Source organism: Nilaparvata lugens, chromosome 11, assembly GCF_014356525.2.
Source record: "Nilaparvata lugens isolate BPH chromosome 11, ASM1435652v1, whole genome shotgun sequence".
Taxonomy (NCBI): domain Eukaryota; kingdom Metazoa; phylum Arthropoda; class Insecta; order Hemiptera; family Delphacidae; genus Nilaparvata; species Nilaparvata lugens.
Genome location: NC_052514.1, coordinates 24,732,152 through 24,756,761, shown reverse-complemented (window position 1 = coordinate 24,756,761; position 24,610 = coordinate 24,732,152). Strand labels below are relative to the sequence as shown.

Genomic DNA, 24,610 nt, shown 5'->3' with positions numbered 1-24,610 from the left:
TATTCAAAAAAGTGAAGGAAATGAAAATCACAAAGAAATACAAATTTTTGTGGATGAATGGGGACAGAATAATGATTAAAAAAGATGAGACAGCTAGAGCAATAAAAATAATAAGGTTTGAAGATTTAGAAAAAATAATATAAAGATAATTAAAAGTTCTCAAGGCCAGGATATTACATTTACAATTTAATTAGTAGCTCAATAAGGTAAGTTACTATCTTTTCTCCCTAATAAATCTACCAAACAGTAATATTATAGGTATAAATAAAAATATAACCATAAAACTTTCTAGAAATCAAAATTTTTCAATTAAATGAAGAAGATTTGAATAACGACAGGGTTCAAAGGGAATCTATCAAGTCCTGTAAAATTAGGAAAAGCCTTATTTGAACAAGAAGTAGATATTCATCTCACCGTACTATTGTCTACGTCTAGTTTGTGGAAGCAGAGTCCAGTCAATATAGACATAAAAAAGGGGGTGTGCTTGCAATTTATATTGTAGTTATGATTTTTTAATATATTATTTGGGTACATAAGAGCAGTCCAGAACCAATTTCTTCATGCAAAATGTCCTTGTGCTAGATACAGGGTGGCCCAAAAACCTCGTATTTTCGGCTCATTTTCCAGTTTTCAGCTATTTCTGCCAAATCTCGTAATCGGACACAAAAATTTGCTCTCGCCTTTTTTTAGAGCATACAATTCTGAATAAAATGAGATCATTCGTAACTCTCTATCTCCAATGAGTACTGAGTTATGATTTTTCAAAAATTAGTGAAATTTGAAGAAAAAATCAACTTTGATGAATTTTAGTTTTTGATCAACAATATCTTCCGATTGTTATTATTATTATTATTATTATTATTATTATTATTATTATTATTATTATTATTATTATTATTATTATTATTATTATTATTATTATTATTATTATTATTATTATTATTATTATTATTATTATTATTATTATTATTATTATTATTATTATTATTATTATTATTATTATTATTATTATTATTATTATTATTATTATTATTATTATTATTATTATTATTATTATTATTATTATTATTATTATTATTATTATTATTATTATTATTATTATTATTATTATTATTATTATTATTATTATTATTATTATTATTATTATTATTATTATTATTATTATTATTATTATTATTATTATTATTATTATTATTATTATTATTATTATTATTATTATTATTATTATTATTATTATTATTATTATTATTATTATTATTATTATTATTATTATTATTATTATTATTATTATTATTATTATTATTATTATTATTATTATTATTATTATTATTATTATTATTATTATTATTATTATTATTATTATTATTATTATTATTATTATTATTATTATTATTATTATTATTATTATTATTATTATTATTATTATTATTATTATTATTATTATTATTATTATTATTATTATTATTATTATTATTATTATTATTATTATTATTATTATTATTATTATTATTATTATTATTATTATTATTATTATTATTATTATTATTATTATTATTATTATTATTATTATTATTATTATTATTATTATTATTATTATTATTATTATTATTATTATTATTATTATTATTATTATTATTATTATTATTATTATTATTATTATTATTATTATTATTATTATTATTATTATTATTATTATTATTATTATTATTATTATTATTATTATTATTATTATTATTATTATTATTATTATTATTATTATTATTATTATTATTATTATTATTATTATTATTATTATTATTATTATTATTATTATTATTATTATTATTATTATTATTATTATTATTATTATTATTATTATTATTATTATTATTATTATTATTATTATTATTATTATTATTATTATTATTATTATTATTATTATTATTATTATTATTATTATTATTATTATTATTATTATTATTATTATTATTATTATTATTATTATTATTATTATTATTATTATTATTATTATTATTATTATTATTATTATTATTATTATTATTATTATTATTATTATTATTATTATTATTATTATTATTATTATTATTATTATTATTATTATTATTATTATTATTATTATTATTATTATTATTATTATTATTATTATTATTATTATTATTATTATTATTATTATTATTATTATTATTATTATTATTATTATTATTATTATTATTATTATTATTATTATTATTATTATTATTATTATTATTATTATTATTATTATTATTATTATTATTATTATTATTATTATTATTATTATTATTATTATTATTATTATTATTATTATTATTATTATTATTATTATTATTATTATTATTATTATTATTATTATTATTATTATTATTATTATTATTATTATTATTATTATTATTATTATTATTATTATTATTATTATTATTATTATTATTATTATTATTATTATTATTATTATTATTATTATTATTATTATTATTATTATTATTATTATTATTATTATTATTATTATTATTATTATTATTATTATTATTATTATTATTATTATTATTATTATTATTATTATTATTATTATTATTATTATTATTATTATTATTATTATTATTATTATTATTATTATTATTATTATTATTATTATTATTATTATTATTATTATTATTATTATTATTATTATTATTATTATTATTATTATTATTATTATTATTATTATTATTATTATTATTATTATTATTATTATTATTATTATTATTATTATTATTATTATTATTATTATTATTATTATTATTATTATTATTATTATTATTATTATTATTATTATTATTATTATTATTATTATTATTATTATTATTATTATTATTATTATTATTATTATTATTATTATTATTATTATTATTATTATTATTATTATTATTATTATTATTATTATTATTATTATTATTATTATTATTATTATTATTATTATTATTATTATTATTATTATTATTATTAGTTTGAATAAATAAAATTTGGAATGTGAATGTGACAGAAACGCTGCCATTGTGTTGATGGTTATGTGATTGGTTGTTGCAGATAGTGGATGTGAATCAGGTGTACGACGCGATCAACCTGGGTCGGCGAATCGACGTGGTCTGGCCGGACGAGTGGTGGCGCAAGAAGGGGGGCCGCTCCTCCTGGCAAGACTGGGTGCCGCAAAAGGGCATGGAGGGACAGGTCAGCCTCTAGGCACTTCATTTATCATTTTTTACCAATAATTCTATTCATTCATCCAATCATAAATGCCATTCGTTATTATAAAATACCAGTGGCAATCGTCATACAGTTCAATGCGCAAAAATAGTTACACAATCTTAAATATATTATAATCCTCTTTAATCTATTGAGGTTAATTTCGAGAGTCACTCGACTGAGGCATCTATGCAGCATCTGAATTTAAATGGAGATTGATCATGTGCTCGTTTAAACACGGAATAAAAATCATTATCTAATAAAGTACTTTAATTGAATTGGTCTACTTGTTCGATTATTATAGAAATTACTAGTACCCTTTTTAAGCTTTTTTACATAAACACAACTAGTTTCGATCACTCATGCCATTTCAAGTGACATGATTGCTCGAAATTAGTTCTTTCTATGTAAAATTGAAAAAGGTACCTACTAGTAATTTCTATGATAATGAAACTTATTACATCCAATACAACCATACCTCCGTATGTTAGTACTCGTAGATGGTGCATATGCCCCTGTGATGGTGATGATATTGAAATAAATAAATTAATTATGGGTTTGTGTTTTCATAGAGATAAACTTAGTATGGGTTCATTCGAAAAGTGTAGAATTAGGACTTCAACAATGAGACTTTAGTGATCTTGTAGCTGAATTTTGTGTGTAAATTTTTATCGTGAGAAATTTATTTTTCTGTTAAAAAATAATTTTCTCACATTAAGATTTTGCTAACTTGCGTCCGGGAAGACTCCAATTTTATGCAGGGTTGAGGTATTCTCACGGAACTGTATTTCCGTTAGCGATGGAAAATACACGAGTATTTGGGAATATTTCAAACTTGCATTATTTTCCTTTCCCACGGAATTATGCTCGTCTCCACGTGGACCGTTGTCTCGTTGGTGGAAGGGGAACATAATTTGCGTGGAATAGTGCAGTTCCAATCAAGCCGCGGCCGAATTCACATTTAAAATCCAGAGGTAGCCTCGGGCCTCGAGGGCTCAAAATTAACGTGTGTGTTGAATTTGTTTGCTGTTTAAGTTTGTTAATATGTATTATTTTTCGCCGTGAGTTAAGTTGAAGTAGTTTATTAATTATTTGAAGTGAATATGTCAATGTTTGTTTAAATTAGTAAGTTATCCGGGAGTAATCAGTGTAGTGAAAATTTCTAAATAGTAATGAATTTATAAATTGATCGATTGTTAGTACCATTATATTTTCTAGCTCATGCTAAAAAACCTTGAATGACCGAGTCCCTAGTATCATAAATTTGTAATTGAGAAATGAGTAAAGTCCACGCTACCTTCGTGAACAGTTAGAATCCAAATAAGCAGTTAGCAAAATCGTACATGCAGTCATCTTGAATTTTTAGAATGTGCAATGAACCGATATAGATTATTTTTGTTATTGTCCAAATTTAAATTAGTTCAATTAATTTAATAAAATTTTACAAGTTTAATAGAATGCTAAAGTTTGTTGTTTAATAAAGTCCCATGACTCGCCCTTTAGAATTTAGAGATCGCTTAATTCTACCCCCATTCTGGGTCGGTTACAGCCCTATGTATCAGACATACATAAAAATCGAGATGATAGGATGGTAGCTCATTTTGTCAAATAAGATTTAAAAATTATTATTAGTTTTTTTCTGGCAATGGTTTTCATGAGAAATGAAAATATATCACACGCCACATAGGTTTTGTAACACTCGACTTGGGCTATACTCACTGGCATGAGTATCAAGGTACGTCACTCAGCATTGTTATCAAATAATGGTGACGTTCAGATCAGCTGATTCCAGTATCGGGTACACCCAGACTGTGGCCCGTATCAGGACCTCCTAAATATTTAGGAGGTCCTGCCCGTATGCAGATACTCTTTTTAAACAGAGAAAGATCAGCTGCTCGTTTCAACCCCGTATGAAACACATTATGATGAATAATAATACTGAGGGTGATGCTCACATAAGCTCTTAGGCTTGTACGTGGGTAATGAGTGAGAGGGATGATGATGAGAGATGACGAGTACTTTTCAGGTAATCGGGACCGACGGCTTATCGTCGGTGGTCCTATGGTCAAAAACTTTTGTCCCGGTCGAGATTGGATCTGTGGTTCTCTTGATTATTATACCGGCGCGTTATCACTTACTCCAACCAGCCACCCATGACCCATATAATATAAATGCAACCATATTAATAAAAACAATATACAAATATGAAGTACCATTATATTTAAAACATTCCAAACAACTAGTTTCAACCTACTTTGGCCATTTTCAAGTTTAAATTTAAAAATAAACAAGTTGATATTTTGTAATGTAAGTTTATATCAACTTGTTTATTTTTGCATTTAAACTTGAAAATGGCCAAATGTTTTTATTAGTTTTAATAAAGTAGCCTATACAAGTGAATTGATTTTATACAACCACATCTACAAGTAAACGTAGTTTAGCGTTAACGTAGTATTAATATGACCCTACGTTGCTCAGCCACTCAACATGCTGGGCGCCAAACGAATTCAGTATCCAGTGTTTTAATAAAGTGAGTTTAGGATTTGAAATGGTCTAGCCTGAAAATGAACGAGCACATGCCCAATTATCAAGTTTGTTGGAAAAGTAGAATCATTTCCCAAATTATTCAGTTATGAACTAGAAGATCAAGAAATAAATAAGTCTATTTCGATTTCAAATGAGTTGAACGGCTACTGGCAACTAAAGTAGTGACAATGAGCATTGACAAGCGACTAAACTCGTAAGGCCCGAGAGACTGAGTTTCCGCGACTCTGATCGTAAGATTTGAGTCGCGCTAGTGTTGGAGCCTAAAGAGCCACAAAACAAGAAATATATGTTCGCGTATTAGACTAGTCGCTTTCTGCTGTAACTTAATTTTGCTTTACTCATCTGGATTGCACACAGCTTATACCTACAGTAAACCTTTCAAAATCTGAAATTGTGCCTCGTTTAAAATGTAATAGCTTGCCAATCTCTAATAAAATCGGCTTGCCGATAGCCTGCCGAAAAACCGATTTGTAATTCGTGATTTCTCTATTTTGTAGTGTTTTGATGGAAAAACCATTTATTTGTTAAAGAATATAATTTTTCTATTGTCTTGATTTTACTACTATTAGAAATGTTGTAACGAATTATTTTCTGTGATTGTTATGCTGTGCATTCATTTGTCAGGTTGTAAACTAGCTTGTTTGTTAGGTTGCGATTCTTGTTTTAATTTATTATTAATAGTTTGTATTTATTGTTTAAACAAATTATCTGTTGTCAGGTTGTGCACAGGTGGGTTCCATTCCACAAAGACATGAACAGACGGTCGCACGTGGATCGAACAATTCTATTGGTGAAGATAGAGGACAAATTTGTGCCTATCGCCGAAAGTGGTGTCATGGATCTGGGAGCTGAAGTCTAATTCAGGTAAGTGAAAACATTCTAATAAATTATAATAATTTATTACAAAAAAGCACCATGTTCGAACCACTCGAAGCACATGTTTCGAAGCACCAATTCGAAAATACGATGAAAGAAGAATATTCATAGTAAAATAATATTCACGAGATTCTGGAAATTTCAGAGAATTATTGTAGAAAATCATTTGGTAATAATCATTGCAAAATCAGAGCTTACAATATTATCAATCATTAGCATTCGGTGACAAGTATCTAGTAATACAGAGTGATTCGAAATTAATGTCCCAATTTCAAACATTTTTATTTATTCTCAAAAAACGGTGCAAACAAATTTCATATCAAATTACTTAGAGTAGCTCCAAGTTTATGATAGTGTTATTTATTTTGTGTCCTTCTTTTTCCGAGGCTCATACGACATCTGCAAAAAAGTAGGGTCCATACTTCATTGTTTGTGGAAATGTACAAAAAACGTTCACTTGGGCGAATCTTGTTCATGCTCCACTGTTTGATGAGGGTTTCAGTTTCCTATAAACATTATTATCATACTGATTGACTTTACCACTTAGAAAAAACGTTACCTCATCGCTATGAACGAGATTCGCCCAAGTGAACGTTTTTGTGCATTTCCACAAGCCATGCTGTATGAACCCTACTTTTTAGTGGTTGTCCGATCCTCAAAAGGAGGACATAGGAGGACATATAGAACACTTATAATACATAATAGATTTGAAGCTTCTGTGAGTAATTTGATGCGAAATTGGTTTGTGTGCACTGTTGTTGAAAATAAGTATAATTGTTTGTAATTGGGACACTCATTTTGAATCATTTTTATATTAATTAATCATTAAGTAAAACATAAATTAAGTGATATCGACTGTTTAATTACCATTCATTCGAGTATAATTTCTTGCACTCTTAGATTTATAGTTTGTATAGTTTAGAATCTGAAGTCTCTCTTTGTATTAGGAATTTTTCATATAGCATATAGGGCCTTAGAAAAGTGAAAAAGAGATTAATTTAAACAGACTTGTAATTCTATCATCGTTTTACGCTGAAAATTGACTACTTTTGTAGTAAGCTGCTGAATATTATTAAATGAAAAAGTTTAATTCAATTATAAATTTTATCACATCACGAATTGTGATGTTTACAGTTCTGATTTTCACTGTTCATAAATTTATCCTACAAGTCTTGTAAGAACTAAGAATAGCATATCCTTGGGGTTTTGATAATCTTCAAGTTTAAGCAATTTACACGATTTGTAGTGACTTATTTCAGCTAGCAAACTAACCTCTATTTCCAGTTAACAATATCCATCTGTTGTTTGATTATACCAACTATAATCGTCTAAATCGCAGAGCTTTGGGAATGCGATTCTTAAATTATTATAATTATAAAAAAGTAATTATAATTACTGTTATTAGTATTGGCCAACATCATAATCACCTCCATTTTTCGACTGAATTGGACTTATGATGGATGATTTTGGATCGCCTTGACGATTCGAGAAGAATGAAGTGTAGTACGATGAAATCTATTTCCCCTGTTAAAAAGTAGTGATGAATAATAATTATTCCATTCACTTTCAGATTCCTCAGGAATTGCTGATTTCAAAGTGAGGTAATTGTTGGATTTCTTTGAGCGTATCTCGAAAATCTACAACAGCATTAACATTAACTCGTCACAAAAAAGCAAAGTACTTCTATTTACTGGGTAATATAAAATTATATCGCAGTATACTCTAGACATTTGTATAAAGTAGACCAAGTTGCCTTCAAAAATAGACTGATTTATATTATGTATCGTGTAAAAATGTGTAATATCTATCGAATATACGTGGGTTATGTGTATGAATGTGATGTCGGCATTTTTTCTATATATTATTCGTAAAAATTCACGACTATGATTCTATCTGGCTAGAACAATAATTGATACTGGTTCTATGATAGTGAAATTTATGATAGAGATCAATTGTAAGTTAAGAGATTTATGTAATTGTAATTCATGTGATTCAAATCAAGCCTACATGGCTTGACATTCTGATATTTTATTGTAAAATTCAATTTCAGTTCAAATACATTCTTGCCACTTGTTCAATATACTCTCTGAATTTCTTCTATTGTTCTCAACGTTATGATAGTATTTATTACATTACAGTTTATGTCCATTTTCATTCTGTTTTGAAATTTTCTTTATATTTTTATACATTGTGAAAAGTGTTGTGTTATTTTTATGTGATTGTGAGAGAAGGTAACTCATTTTTCTGTGCTTCAAGTTTTTATACTTTCACCAAAGATTGTTATTGATTTCTTTTTTCTCATTATTATTTGGAATAATGTTCATTTTGGTGTTATCAGATCATCTTTATCTCCGTATAAAATTAAGAACTGAATAATGAATGCATCATATACCGTGTATATTAGAAACGAGAGCCGTTTAAAAGAAGACTAAATTAGTAAATAAGGTGTATGTTTCTAATAATCCTAAAAAGGTTTGTTTTTAACATAAATAATATTTTGTGATTGAGAATAAATAAAATGAATTTTGTTTAAAAAAAATAGTAAATTCACGATTTAAAAAGTAGCAGATTAATTCTTTCTCTATAATATTAATCAATTGATTTTCCTTTGAACTGATGTTGGTTTGAAGAGAAATAATGCATATTATGAGTATTGTATTTTGAGAACTGCACAACATATCTTATTAAAAACCTTTCAACGAATTTATAGATTTTATCTACTTAGAAACGAACTATTTCAAAACACTACCATCTCGCATTTACAATTTCACCATAATCTATTAATCAAATGGAATCGATCAAAGTTGAAAATTGTTCATTCAATGAAAAACAAATAATTACTCAAGAATTTTAAAATGCGATCTTTTACATGAAAATTGATACTACAAGTCTTTTTTATGCAAAAAGCGACTACAATTTTCTATTAAAAATACAGTTTATGGTGTGATTTTTTAATTTAAAAATCAATAATGAAAATCTCTTGAAGCAAAAGGTGATTCCAATTGTTTTTCTCTAAAATTGATTTTAGGAATTTTGAGATTTATTTGACAAATTAGTTAGAAGTTCTGAGTTCATTCATGAAACTAGTTCCAAGAATGACTCGTTCCTTCATCAATGAATTGATTATAAGTCACTATAGAACTCATTAAAATTTCCCCTCCCCCTTTGGCAACATATTCAAATATTCATTGGATTGAACCAACAATGTTCCATAATTCGGACTACGTGTAACCTTATCTAAATATGGTAGAGGAATAGCACAAGGTTACCCTATTTTTTTCTCTCCCTATCATTTTTGATGATGTGCTCATTGTATGAATCAATAAAGAATAATAGTAGATTTTTACTATAACTATTACTTTCGAGACATTTCAACGTATCACAAATCAATAGAAATATTTTTCAGTTAGGAATTTCCTCTTATTTTTCAACTAGAACGGATTCTTTTTCATCCACTTTGAAAAAATCTAATAAGAATAGCCCTAGACATATTCTAGTCTTATTCCTAGATACATTTACTCGATCAATATGATAATTAAATCTTGTACTCTTATTCAACTACACAGTGTATATTGTTTCCTAGTGTAGTACACACTACAATATCTTAATTATCATTAGTAACATCAATACCTGAAACTATCCACTTTATGTAGTTCTCATTGAAATTAACCAATTGATTTGAAATTTATAAATAGTGTAGATATAATATATGAAAATTTTTAGTTCTTTACGTCTATTAGGTATTCTGTGAACAATACTGTTCAGCATTTATGCTTTCATATCAAAGACACTAATATTAAATGTTTTTAAAAATTGAAAATAATATTAGAAAAATATTTGTTCTTATTTGTAGTTTTTATGAAAATATTTGATTCTTTGAGTAATTGTGGGCTTGGATGGAAAATGTAAAGTACGTTATTAAATCAAAATTATCGTGTGTAAATTGTAAATTTTTCGATAATCTTGTAAAAAATTATTCAAAAGTAGATGTTATATAAGTATTCTTTTTTATAAATGTAATACAACATAAAAACGGCGGTTAAAGCATGATAAAATAATTATAGTGGAAAATACTAATATTGTCGAAATCGTAAATTATATTATTTCAATGGGATTTATATTTGTGTGCAATGTGCATAACTTATAGACTGTTATTATATTGGATTTGCATTATATGTCCAATAGTTCCCTTAAATACTTACCAATCAAAATTTCAGGCATGTTTTATATCACTTTCTATCAAACTGTTTTCTGAAAAGGTAATTCTTTATCCAATGATTGATACCGGTACTTATCTGCTAGTTCTTGATTTGATATATTCACCGTCAACAAACCCAAAGCGATTGATACTTTAGTGAAATGGTGACAGTTTGGCAAAAGAACCGCGAACTTCATACTATGCATATCAAAACCCGGTGGTTCGAGATCCACCTCAAACTGTAGTGCATTCGTCATAAACTAACAAAAACAAGTTTCAAACTCACTAAGCAGAGTATTCAGAAAAAAATTATTTTGGAAAATATTAGAATTTAATTTTTCAAAATTAAAATCTTCAATTTTATTTTAATAAAAAAATAGGCCACTGCTACTCTAATAATAATAATTATTATTATTACATATAAGGTGTATTGGCACCTTATTCACGTCTAATCAAAACTTCTCATTTTGAAACATTTTCAAAGAACTGAATTGAATGCAAACTACCTAATTCATCTCCAGGATTGATTGAAAACTGGTCATTTTTTAAAATATTAGTTAATTGTTTATTGATTATCTATTATTGATTCTTCTGCTGATCAAATATTTCCAATTTGTGATGAATATTTCTAGTCCACTCTCTTTGCAAAACCAATGTAATAGCATTTTGTGTGGTTTATCTTCGGAAATCGGCTATCGCAAATTATTATTTCCTGAAATTGTGATATGATATGGCGCATTTGTATATATTATCGTCACAAATCTCGTATATTGTAAATAGATGAAGACGCAAGTACATAAATTATGTTACTGTTAAAAGATATATATGGCTGTGGATTTCAATGCTTCCTTGAATAATTTTCAAACGTCCAGTGAGTCGAGAATGAAAAGTTGAAAATGTCGATATATATTTCGGTGTGTAAGTGTAATAAAAATATAATCCAATATAATATTGAATTTATGTGACTTCTAATAGATGTTTTAAATGTCAGAGAAGTGTTGCTTGAAAAGCATTATATGAGTTGGCCTATTAAGTTGGACTATCATGTGAATTTATTATTGGTACTATCATGTTCAAGTACCTACTGACAATATCTTATATGGCTTTTTGTATTTCCAATGAACTATGTTTTCACCTTAGTATTTTTTTTCTCAGTTTGAACTTCTTGAAAATCTGTTTAAAAGAATCGTGACTAATTTTCAGATTGTCATATTTTTCTGTAGTTACTGTTATTTGATAATTGTGAAATGTGCTAATTATTAAAACATGGATGATTGTAATAGGGCAAAATTGTCCAGCCTTGGCCTTGCTATGGTGCATTAGAACTTTAGTGAGATTCACTTGAAACTGTCAGCATCCCTTATATAACATCAATGCTTCCCATTCAGACAATGATTGCTGACTGGTTGCAGTGAACCTAACTATAACAATATCTATTGATTATTATTTATGTACTAGTGAAAGTAGGCTATGTTTAGGCAACTTTGATTCTTAAAATTGGTTCTAAGATAGGCTACGTACCATGAGACTTAATTGAAAAAAATCATATAAGAGAATATTCAAGTTGGCACTCAAGGTGTCTTCAATAACATTATTGTCTTAAATAATGATTACCCCTCAAGTATCACATATTATAAAATAATTATAAATATAATTTAAAATGTTGAAATTATATTTTTATTTCTAATCTTTTTGTCTCACTAAAATATAATATTTTCAATTTATTTTTATAGGGAACAACCAAATATTGTACACGAATAATTATATGTAAATTTAAAAAGTGGCTTCTATCATTGATTCAAAGTTTTAAATTAAAAAAATATATAAATAGACATTTATCTATTGGTCGCTATTAAAAATTAATAGGTAGTAAATGCATAATATTGAATGCGTATCCCATCATTTAACTATAAATACTTCACATATTTTAGGATTGAAGATATCCTTTTATTTTTTATAGAATAATAATTCTTTTTTGAAATTTTGTCGATAATATTCTTCTTCCTTATCTGTTCAATCTCAAACATGAGTTTCATTAAATTTTCATAAACATTCAACATTGAATGTTAGATAATTTTCAATTAAAATTTTATGATAATTATTTTAATAATAGATTTAAGGGGAAACAGTTTTACATCTTCATAAAATTTTTCTCTCAACTTACAAAAATTCGAAATTCACTTTGTTTTAATTAGTATCCAATAAAAATTGGGATTTTAAGAAAATAAAAACTTATGCGTAATCGTATTCAATATTCGGCCTCAAATATAACTCATTAAAATTTATAATCTATTAGAAACCAGACAGGTCATAATCCTTCAGATAATCTCACTGGACGCTAAAAGTAATGCTAATGGTAGGCCTATTCAATATTAAGATTTTTTTAATGAGCTTGTGAAGAATGATCCAGTTTGAAAATTCATGGTAATTAAGGTAGGATTTGCAAATTTTTCATTCGCATAAATTGAGATGGTTTGATATCTATTATATCTTGAGATATATTAAGACAAGATTTATTAAACGATAATAAATTATGGGACTTGATTCATTCAAAATGAATCAGTATCCAAGGCTTGTAGTCAATTCATTAATAAGACCTAATATTCGAATTTAGCACTATTGTGGATGATTTAATTGTTATCATTGATAATTATTAGTTGAAGTCAATTAATGTTAGCAATTTTTCTGTTGTTGATAATTTTGTACATTACTAGGGTTTTTAAATTAGTTCAAATTCAATTTTTGTATATTTTGTCATACATTATCACTCATTCTAAATTACTTGTCATTGTTATTTTATTCCTAAATTTATATCCAGTTCACCTATGTATTTCAGTATTTATTATTATTGAATAATAATAAAAATAATAATCTCTTCTATAAAAAGAGTTGGAATAGGGAAGATGAATGATGATCAAGGAAGAGAACCCATAGGGAAAAGTGAGGAAAAGTAAAGGCAGAAAAATGCGAACTTTAGATGAATAAATTTGCAAGAGTTCTTACAAATTTTATTCATGCATTGTGAGGTTTGATTTATGTAATATTTATATCGAGTGACACTACACTGAAGGACAGAATTTATTCTGATGGACAGTATTGGAGGAGGCTGTGGTTTATAACTGCACGAGGTCTACTGTTCACAGAACTACTGGTTATCAAAATATGTTACTTGAGATCAGAAAACAATATTTATTCATCCATATTAATAGGCACTGATGGATACTGTGAATAGACAACATTAGAATACAGGATTTTTTATGTAGCCTTAATGGCTCATTAAAAAGCAATTATTTAATGATTCTAATCTATTAACTTTAAATTGGAAATGATTTATTTTTTAAAAACTATAAAAATTACAATTTAATAATTCTTACAAGGATACATTTGACGAATACATATGAATGTGAAATAGGATGCATATCCTAGCTTTAATCTTCGAAATGTCTCTTATTGCAGAATTACAATATTTTCAAACTATTCATCAGGAGGTTCAAATTATTCACAGAATGATGCTATCAACTAAATATAAACTATTTTTTTAAGCTTTATTCTTGAAGCAACTTCATTCTTCTAATATCATATACACACGGCAATCTTGAATCTGTTATCTTAGGTTTTCTTTTTCATTGGATTTCAATTATAGTCTACTTCATTCAACCTAAATTTCTTTCTCTACATATCCCATATATTCAGGAAAATATATTTTGAAATCAGATTTTCCCATGTAACTGGCGATGAGCAACCTTCCCAAGGCGCTGGGGTCTGAGAATCCGATGGATTCCTTGTTCAAAATCTCAGACTTGAAATATCTCCTAAAACAATAAAATACATTCAAACTTAGTCATGTCTAATTGAATTTCTCAAGTTAGAGTCACTTGGAACTGTCAGCGTTTAAAGTGAATCTCACTATACATTATTTTTCGATGAATGACTGCTGTTGACTTGACTTACCTAACATATTCGAGCAGGAATGAAGCGATCTTATGCCGTCTGTATTTGGGTATGACCCAAATCCCACTCACCCCACATTCTATGGGTTCTGGATGGGGTGAAACCAATGGTTGGTCTTCAAGTTTCGAAACTAATCTAAATCCTTGATGAGCCTCATTAGCCACTGCACACCCTATTATCGTGTTGTTTTGAAGCATCATATATACCTGCAACATCGACAATATTTATTATTATTGCAACACTGAGTATTAAATTATGCAGAGTGTAGGTCTATATTGTAAAGGATCCATATACATGGATGATTGTTATTATGGTCGTCTTAACCGATTGTCGGCCGACATTTATTGCTCGTTACTCCTCTGATTGGCTCAATTGGCTGAGAATCAGCTGTTGGTGAGAATTAGCCAATCGCAGGACAGTCGGCCAAAAAGAGTGAAAACGGTCTGTGTATATTGGTTGAGTTCAAAGCCACTGATCAAATCCATCGGGTTTTTTTACGTTCAGTAAAAAATCGGATCACAGAATGGAAAGTCGGCTAGTATCTTGACGCCATAATCCGCCATCTTGAAAGAAAGTGTAGCATTGTAATACAGCAGTAGTTTTAATTTCTAACAAGATGATGCAGTCATGTGTCGTGGTCTTGGTGCACTCAAATCTTGGTTAGATTGATACCTTCCATTTTGTGTGTATTCTGTGGCTGAACGGTTGCTCATGAGTCATGACTGACAGATGTTTCCCCTGTTGATCATTTTTTGTAAGCAAAACTAGAACTTAACCTATTTCATTGTAATCAATTAAAATGGAAAACCATCAGGTGATTGGAGTGGTTTTAAATGCTTTGTAAAATATTTTAAATGTTATTGAATTTATGTAGCCTAATCATGCATTTCTCTGCTCCCAAATACATTATAATAGAGTCCATCATTTGTAAACAACCTCATATTCAGCCATGTCTGTTTACGTTCAGCTACTCTATTTACGTTCTTTTCCATTGGTGGAAAAGTACGATTAACTGATCAGTGAACGAACCGGATATGACGTATTTTTTTCTTATCAGTTAGACCAAAGACCTTGAAGAAGTATAAACGCACAATACCTATGCCTTCCCAATGGTAGCTCTTACTTGAAATTAAAGGTTCCATTGAGGTATTTTAGCGCGAGATATTATATAATATATATTTTTTGTAATATTATAGATCACAAAAATCTTCAAGATCTTTAGTATGTAATAATCTTCCAGGCTGTCCCCTTAATGGCCGATTTCAATTCCAAATAATCTAGCGCTGCATGTGAGTCTATGCATCGTTCAACGACAAAACAGTACTTCATTCAGAGCCACGTTCACTCACCGATCAGTGGCTTTGAACTCAACCATTAAAGGGGGGGGGGATATCCAGAGTGAGGATCAAGTCTAGAAAATAGATCATGAAATTTTCAAATTCTATTTTAAGATACAAAAATAGCATATTTTAGTGACACAATCACTTCACTTATATGGGATACTTTATTAAAATTAATAAAAACAATATAAAGCTTGTAGTACCCTTTTATTAAAACATTTCAAGGACTAGTTTCGACCTACTTGGGCCATTTTCAAGTTAAAATGACATTTTATGGCCAAAGTAGGTCGAAACTAGTCGTTAAAATCTTTTAAACTTTTAAAATATTTTAATAAAAGGGTACTACAAGTTATATTGTTTTTATTAATTTAGCGATACAGTGTATTTAGTAATATAATATTTTGCTTTCAGTAACTTTAGTTATACAAAATAATAAAAGAATAGTAAAACAGTGCATAATGTATTAAAGGAATGAAACATTCATTAATTTTTATGTAACTACAATAATATTGAGCTTTCTAAGTTGAAATGGAAATTACAAAGATAAGAAGCTCTCAGTAAAATATCAAATACTCAAGCTCAAAATGAAAAATATTGTTTAATAGTCAATAATATTATATTAAAAAGCATTAATTTATTTAGAACATTTTCAAATTATCAATAATATTTCAAGTATTTCAGATTGATTCTAGACATTTTATTTGCAATATCATCATTAGGTATTATTTGATTTATTGTCCCACATTAGAATATCTGAAATTAAAGAAATCTGCCACAGACATGAGAAAGCCAAGTTAAACGATTATTTTTATATAGAATATTTATTTCTATATTACTAAATTGTATTTTTTAACTGGAGGAAAATATGAATAGAAATAGATTCATTCTGAAGTTGAAGATATATATTTAGGCCTAACTGTAATTCCTAATAGGGACTAATCATAGTATTTACCTGAGAGTCAGGTGAATGTCTTGTAGTGATTCCGCTGCAGCCCAATTCGATGTCAATGAATTCAATAGCTTGTCGGGCTTTCTTTGTCCATGCATTTCGTTCATTCATCTTTAGTTTAATTAATGTTGCTTCGCTATTGTGAAACAGATCCATTTCCTTAGGAATTTTGAGATCCTACACATAAATTATTTATATAATCAGTTCTTGAAAAAAATTGTTGATTTGAAAATGGTAATTTCAAAGTTATAATTTACTCTGGACACAATTATTTACTTTTAGATATTAGGATTTGAGAAGTTCTAAATCCAAAGTAATGAATATTTTTCAATTAAAAGGCCTACAGACCTAATAAGCCTGAAATTTTCAGTACCCTATGTAGTAGCCTATAGTATTTGTAAATTTTCTAAAATGTGAGAAACTTTTTCACACTATGGACGAATTACTCAGCCTACACCCAATTGTATTTTTAATGTTAAACAGAATAAATCTTGGAAAAAGTCACGATACCATACATTCATCTTGTTAACATAGAATACAAATTTACTGGTGTTCACTTACATATAAAATTTTATTATCAACAGTTATGTGTTCCAGTCAATGTATAGATTTTATCAGTCGATTATCATCATCGACATTGCCCTATAATGTCGTTGATAAATTATAATGATCATATAAGTAATTTATTTATTAATGATTTTCTCAAAGCTTAGTTTTATAACTACTTTTAGAACTACTGTATATAAATTATTATAGCTTAAAGTCTGGTTCCCCCAGAAATGTCCACTAAAATTTCATTTGCTCTTAAATAATATTATAATTTATTCATTAATAATGAATTATTTTGTATGCTCACATATTTGATCTTGTAGAAGTTTCTGTGCACTTCTGCAATCATTTGATCGCTCCAGTAATCAGGATGTGGGAACTCGCATTCACAGCTGTATTGATGAGCCGGAATGTCTGAGCTTTTGAAGAACCTATTTATAGAAATAGAGAATTTAATTCATAAAAGCATTGATAAAGACACGATTCAAAATATTAAAAGAAACGACCCACACACAAGTCTGGAACTCTTGTGGTCATAATCCTTCACATTCGCCTACATTCCAAGGAATAATTAATTAATGTGTTTACATAGGTTTGATTTCAGTGAAGCTGCTTTTTGAAAGTGAAAATTTCATATCTTGAGTGTTTATGTGTTTCTTTATTGAAATTTCATATATTATCAAGTGTTTAACCTACAACCTGAAAAAGTACGGTTCAAAAGTTCTCCAAATATAATCAAATCAATTCACCACGTAATATTAGCTATCAGTTATGCATGTTGACAATGATGATGATGATAACAATGAACATTACAAAAATAATTGAAGTAAACAATAATATTTTACTACTGTTGGCCTATTCTCAAAAAAGCAAGAACCTTTCGTACGTGAGCAAGAGTTGAAAACACACACACATTCGTACATAAGCATATTTTTAAATCAATCAAATAGATAGCCATCAATCAATAATTTTATTCAATTCAACACAATATACATAAAATAAATCAAAATACAACTAAATCACAATAAAAAATCTGGTGTGGCGCACTCACAAAACTTTCCTTGCCGTTATGAAAATTGATCACCTGACGCTAGTGTTCCCGCGCATCTCAAGTCTACTATTCAAATATCTGAGCCAGCTTGTGACAGGACAATAACGCTGTAGACACACGAGGTCTGCTATCTCTTCATAGTAAATGATTTAATAGAATCAACAGTTGCCAACAGTTTGCAATTGAATAATCACATTTTCTCGAATTTCGAGCTTATTTTCAATTTTAGGTGGAAATGTTACTGAATAGTGGAGATTTTCATGCTCAATCTTTTCCAATTGATTTTTTTTTGTTTAAATTGTATCTGAAGCCTGATAATTGGGAATCTAAAATCAAACTTTGCATAGATGAGGCGGAGCTCCTGAAATTTTCACAGATATAGGACTTAGGGCAGTTGATAGAGCTTATCAATGACTATTTTAGGTATAAATTTGATCAAAATCGTTGGAGACGTTTTCGAGAAAATCGCGAAAAACCATGTTCTTGACAACATTTTCGAAATTTTATCCGCCATCTTGAATTGCATTAGCTCGAAATTGTTCGTGTCGGATTCTTATATTGTAAGGACCTTAAGTTCCGAATTTCAAGTCATTCCGTTGATTGGGAGATGAGATATCGTGTACACAGACGCACATACACTCATACACACACACACACACACACACACACACACACACACACACACACACACACACACACACAGACCAATACCCAAAAACCACTTTTTTGGACTCAGGGGACCTTGAAACGTACAGAAATTTAGAAATTGGGGTACCTTAATTTTTTTCGGAAAGCAATACTTTCCTTACCTATGGTAATAGGGCAAGGAAATTAAAAATAAGTTTCTAATAAAATACAAGAAAGAGGCTTCAGAGGGTGGGGTGTGCTGAAAAGAAAGAAGAGAGGAAAAATACCTAGCCAACTATGGTTTCCCATGTAATAGGCAGGTAGAGGGTATAAACGTGAGGACTGAAGGAGTGGAGAGGAGCGGAAAATAGAAGAAATGGAGAAGGTAGGAAGAAAGAGAGAAAAAAATATGAGCAAAAATTTTAAACGAGTCCACTTTCAACAAATGTATCAAAAAGAAATGGCCTTGCAAACAGTAGTTAGAGCCATAGAATAATTGACCAAAGCGAAGCTGAGGTCTTGGTTTCGACTCGATCGGCTTTTGTCTGTTTGTTTGTACCGCAGTTACTGTCGCAGTTATTGTCCGATTTGGATAAAACTTGGTAGGCTATTCAAGTTCTTTGAAACAAGGCGCAGAAACGTATGTGTAACGATTTTTGATAAGACTTCCGGTTTTTTGTAATTTTAAAAACCGCAGACCAACCTCCTTCCAGAAAGTTACTTTTTTGTATCTAGCGCCGTTATTTTGCAAGATACAGCAATTTTTATTCCTTTCAAAATAAAAGATCATTGTATTTACAACATGTTAAGAGTAAATGTTCCCCAAAATAAATATAAGTTAAAAAAATTGGCTCTCATTTTTTATAATAGAACTTGTGCTGCTCTAAAATGTGCTGTATTATTAATTGTAGAAAACATCTCACTTGACTGCACAATTTTTTCCCTGTTTCATAGACGAATCCCAGTTTCATAGACGAATAGTTTCTGGAAAACTATTAGCTTTTGTTTTTCCTTTTAGTACCGTCAAACCGGCTAAGTTTTCAACTTTGATTTGAAATTCAGTTCCATTATTATTTTAATAGTTTATCTCTCCTGTGCTCAAAACGTAGGTCTTTAATAATACTTCAAATATATACATTCAATTTCATTATTATGAAATAACCTGTTCTGAAAAAATATGGTGTCCCAATTCACCCGCAGAGGTTGGGTAACTTGGGACAACAATATGATTTGCCTGTAATAAGACAATTGAGTGGTTGAAGGCTAACTTGGGGCATTCGATTTTGAATAATATGTTTCATATTCATAATAAAAATGCTTTAACTGTAAAATAATTGAATAATTGATGAAATAGTAGATTGTTATGACTGTTAAAAAAGTATCTTAGCTGTTAATAAGATGTTCAAAACGTTATCAAATATTTTCAATGATGTGTTCCCAACAAATCAACAATGCCAGAACTCGGAATGAATTGCACAGACAGCTGGTAAGTTGGAATTGGTGGGAAGGGGTTAAACTGTCCCAAGTTAGCCGGTTTGACGGTATGAGATCGGAAACCGAGTTGTGAGCATTTAACATTCTGCATAGCATAACAAGCCATAACATTAAAACCATCATTAGCAACCTCCTGTCATTGACACCAACAAACCCATCTTATTTAGAATCATTTTCTGTCTCACTATCGTCTGTGAGACGATTCATCGTCTAAATTGCCTACTGCATATTCCATTTCTCCGTCAGTTGACCAATATCTTGTAATTAATTATTAAAAAAATTGTAATATAGGTTAATATTGTAAATATGGGGACGATGTGAAGGTACTTCCTCGAAAGAAATTTATAAGTCCGATGTCCCTGGAAACATTGTCACTAGCATTTTCAATGGATGACATTGCTAAATCTTCACAATATACTGTACTTTGATGATGGTCCTTCTCATTAATTTGAAAGTTGTATTCATGAGCGAGGTCCACTGTTAACAGAACCACTAGTAATTTATGTGCTTTGTAACAGAATATCACAAATGTATTAATTGAGGCTTGAGCCACTTTCATAAAGATATAGTAGAAAAAACAGGAATTCCTCAATATCACTCGTATGTTGGAGGTTATGAGGTTTTTGTTCCAGAAAATAGGAAGAGGAGGAGACATTCTATTCAAGCACAGTATTTGATGAAAAATCATGTCAGCCCATCACCCTAGAAAAAATCCCGATTCTATAGGTGAATGAAGCCATAGCCAACTCTTTGTTTTATGAATGAATCGTCTGTAATGATTCTCATTTCTGATTTTGTCTTGTACGATACTGAAAAACTTTGGTCCAAGAAAGATGAGACATCTTTGAGATGTAGTGGAATTAAGCTTTGGACGTTCAACACGAACCATGCTGATTGAACAGATTAAAGGACTAGACGGTAGTCCTACACTACCATTCATTCTGTAAAACAGGGATAATACATCTAGGATAAAAATATATCTCAAAGGAAGGATTCCCAATAGTTTTAAAATAGGAAAAGTATGTTCTCTACTATTTACACATTGGATTATTCCAACCACTGATTTCTTAAATAAAGAGTGTTTATAAATGAATAAAGGACTTTCTACTCTTTATAAAATTTATTACATTGAACTTACAGTTATAAACGATCTGCCGACCTAACGCTATGCGATATTTACCTTTGGTGCTTCATCAAGGATCGTGTGTACGTGTCTTGTCTCTACTACCAGCAGCTAACCTCCATAAATAAAGAAATCGGATTGAAGCAGCTGTTACAGCCATTAATGAGGACACACTTTTAACGTTTGGGAAGAAGTCGGCTATAGCAGGCTGGAGGTATGCCGTGTGACAAATAATGGTAGTCACATTCAACATTTTATAAGGTTCAATTCGATATACAGAAAACCATAACTTATTTGTTGAATCAAAACTTTCTTGACTTACCTTTTATGCTGAATTCTTTTAGCTTCTACCTTCATTTCATGATCAATTTTTTCATCTTCTTGTCTATCCAACTGTCTTTGCTTCAAAATTTCTCTGGTTTCCTCAATTTTATAAAACTTTTCTTCTGGTCTGTGGTATCTGATTTCTTCAGTTTTTTTGAAAATTGAATATTTCAAAACTCTGGAAGATTGTTAAAATTGTAGTAAATATTACATCACCGGTACTTAATATACATTAGAAATACATTATTTTTTTCATAATATCATAAAACTTACTATTTAATCTTAAACTTAATATTTGGTATTTAATATGTGGTATTTAACAAAAGATGCCACACTAATTGCAATAGAAGAGATTAAGAAAGTGAAAATTCAAGTGTTTATAGTATTTAAGTATACATGTAGGTCATACAGGTATAATATGTAGTGATGCTTAAGGGAACGGTACTTTTACTGCAAAATTAATAGAAAAATAGATAAACGACAAAATGTAGGCTATACCTGGTCAGATCTCTTCTCTCATGAGTTTTGAGGCCGGAAACAAACCATTTTCCAACTCTTTCAGGATCTGAAAAAATCAAACTAGAATGTAAACTCTTCTATATCTCAACTTACAATAGTAATAATGGATAAATATTATTCATTTATAGATTACAGGATGGAAGAGTTTATCCCATCACCCTTATATTATTTCATCTCTCGTTACATTTTTAAATGAATGTAACTTGAACCTTCAGCTGCTAGAATAAGCTATAGTAATATTATTGAGTTTATACAATAGTCAAGTCACGTAAGGCGTTTTGAGATGATTCGGCAGAGCAGGAAGCTGATTCCCGAACGCCAACCCAATCATCTATCTGAGAGCTTCCTGCTCTGCCGCCTCGTCCAAAAAACGCTTCATTTGGTTTGGCCCTAACATCTTGATTTTCCAAATACTATTCAATCTCCCAACTATAGGCATAAAATATTTCCTCCTATCTCTCAGCATACCAAACTTTGGTATATATCTCCACGTTATGGACAGCGATGTAAAGCGCAATCGGATCAATCAAGTCTTAATTAACTGCGGTCAGGAAAGTCGCCGTGAGTTCGATCCCGACAATTAATTTTTTCAACATCGTATATTACGCACAAAAACTCAAAAAAGTCAGCTGAAAAAAAGGATATAAATATTTGGTAATTATTAGCACTTTATAAAATAACTACTGATTTGTAAAATAACACATTGTACCCTTCTTGAGATCTTTTTATTATAAAATAATCAATTAAAAAACACAAATAAAATCTTATTTTATAATAAAAATATCTCAAAAAGGGTACTATGGTGTTATTTTTATAAATAAGAAACTAAGTAGCCCTGAATATAACTTCTATATGTTTTCAGAAAACTCTACTGATATTTATTCATTGCTAAAATATGCTAGGTACTACAATATAAAAATATAATTGAATGTAGTTACTGAGGCACAGTCTCAGACTTATTTAGCCATTATCAAATAATAGTTTAGTCATAATTTGATGCATAATTGCATTTAGGAAATGATAATTAATATTTTACTTCATGTTTGATACTTTTCGAAAATTTCACTTACTGGTAACGTTTTGTAGTGGCACTCTATCTCTTGATCTTGTAGATGCATTGTTTTCTGAAGGTTCTATCGTCGGCGATGATGGAAATTTATCAGATAATGTTGATGATAGTTCAGAATCAGACGGTGTTGGGATATCAAAGTACTTTTCAGTTGAGAGTGATGTTTTTGAACTAGATGGTTCTGCACTTGCTGCTAATTTTTCTTTCGAATTTGATTTAATAGCTCTCATACGAGTTTTATGCAATGCTTGATCACCTCCTCTTGAATATGGACTTCTTCTTAATATCTGTGATTTTTCTAAGGAGACGTCAGGGTCCTTTCCAGTTGAGAGTAGTGTTTTTGAACTAGATGGTTCTGCAATTGTTGCTGATTTTTCATTCGAATTTGATTTAGTAGCTCTCATACAAGTTTTATGCAATGCTTGATCATCTCCTCTTGAATATGGACTTCTTCTTAAAATTTGTGATTTTTCTGAGGAGACATCAGGGTTCTTTCCAGTTGAGAGTGATGTTTTTAAATTAGATGTTTCTGCACTTTTTGCTGATGATTCTTCTTTTGAATGTAGTTTAGTAGCTCTTATACGAGTTTTGAGCCATTCTTGATCGCCTTCTCTTGAATACGGACTTCTTCTCAATATCTGTGTTTTTTTAGATGATGTAGAAGACATTGCAGAGCTTCAATGTATTTTCTACATTAACTGGAAAAATTTAAGCTTAGTTATTTATTTATTCAATGTTGTTTTCCACCACAAACTG

The 24,610-nt window shown here is 28.7% G+C and overlaps 2 protein-coding genes across 2 annotated transcripts in view; one reads left to right on the top strand and one right to left on the bottom strand.

Annotated features, from left to right (window-relative positions):
* LOC111051666 (pecanex-like protein 1) overlaps positions 1-13,641 on the top strand; it is a 70,564-nt gene extending 56,923 nt beyond the window's left edge. Inside the window, 3 exon segments of the mRNA XM_039437256.1 lie at positions 3,082-3,222; positions 6,503-6,648; positions 8,231-13,641. Coding sequence (XP_039293190.1) covers positions 3,082-3,222; positions 6,503-6,643 — 282 coding nt within the window. The 3' untranslated portion in view covers positions 6,644-6,648; positions 8,231-13,641.
* Positions 13,642-13,975: 334 nt separating this feature from the next.
* Positions 13,976-24,566, bottom strand: LOC120353590 (N-acetyltransferase ESCO1-like). Its single transcript, XM_039437962.1, has 7 exons — positions 23,856-24,566; positions 22,765-22,831; positions 22,265-22,444; positions 17,955-18,078; positions 17,102-17,275; positions 14,810-15,015; positions 13,976-14,670 (listed from the first exon to the last, which is right to left on the bottom strand). Exons 1-7 carry the CDS (start codon positions 24,520-24,522, stop codon positions 14,517-14,519), a joined length of 1,572 nt encoding a protein of 523 aa, XP_039293896.1. The 5' UTR covers positions 24,523-24,566; the 3' UTR covers positions 13,976-14,516.
* Between the last annotated feature and the right edge of the window lie 44 nt (positions 24,567-24,610).

Coding starts and splice junctions, on each gene's coding strand:
- LOC120353590 (XM_039437962.1), bottom strand. CDS start 24,522: ATGTCTTCTACATCATCTAAAAAAACACAGATATTGAGAAGAAGTCCG. Junction 18,079..22,264: donor AAAAGAATTCAGCATAAAAG/GTAAGTCAAGAA, acceptor TTCTATAAATAG/GTTCTTCAAAAGCTCAGACA. Junction 14,671..14,809: donor TTCCTGCTCGAATATGTTAG/GTAAGTCAAGTC, acceptor TTATTGTTTTAG/GAGATATTTCAAGTCTGAGA.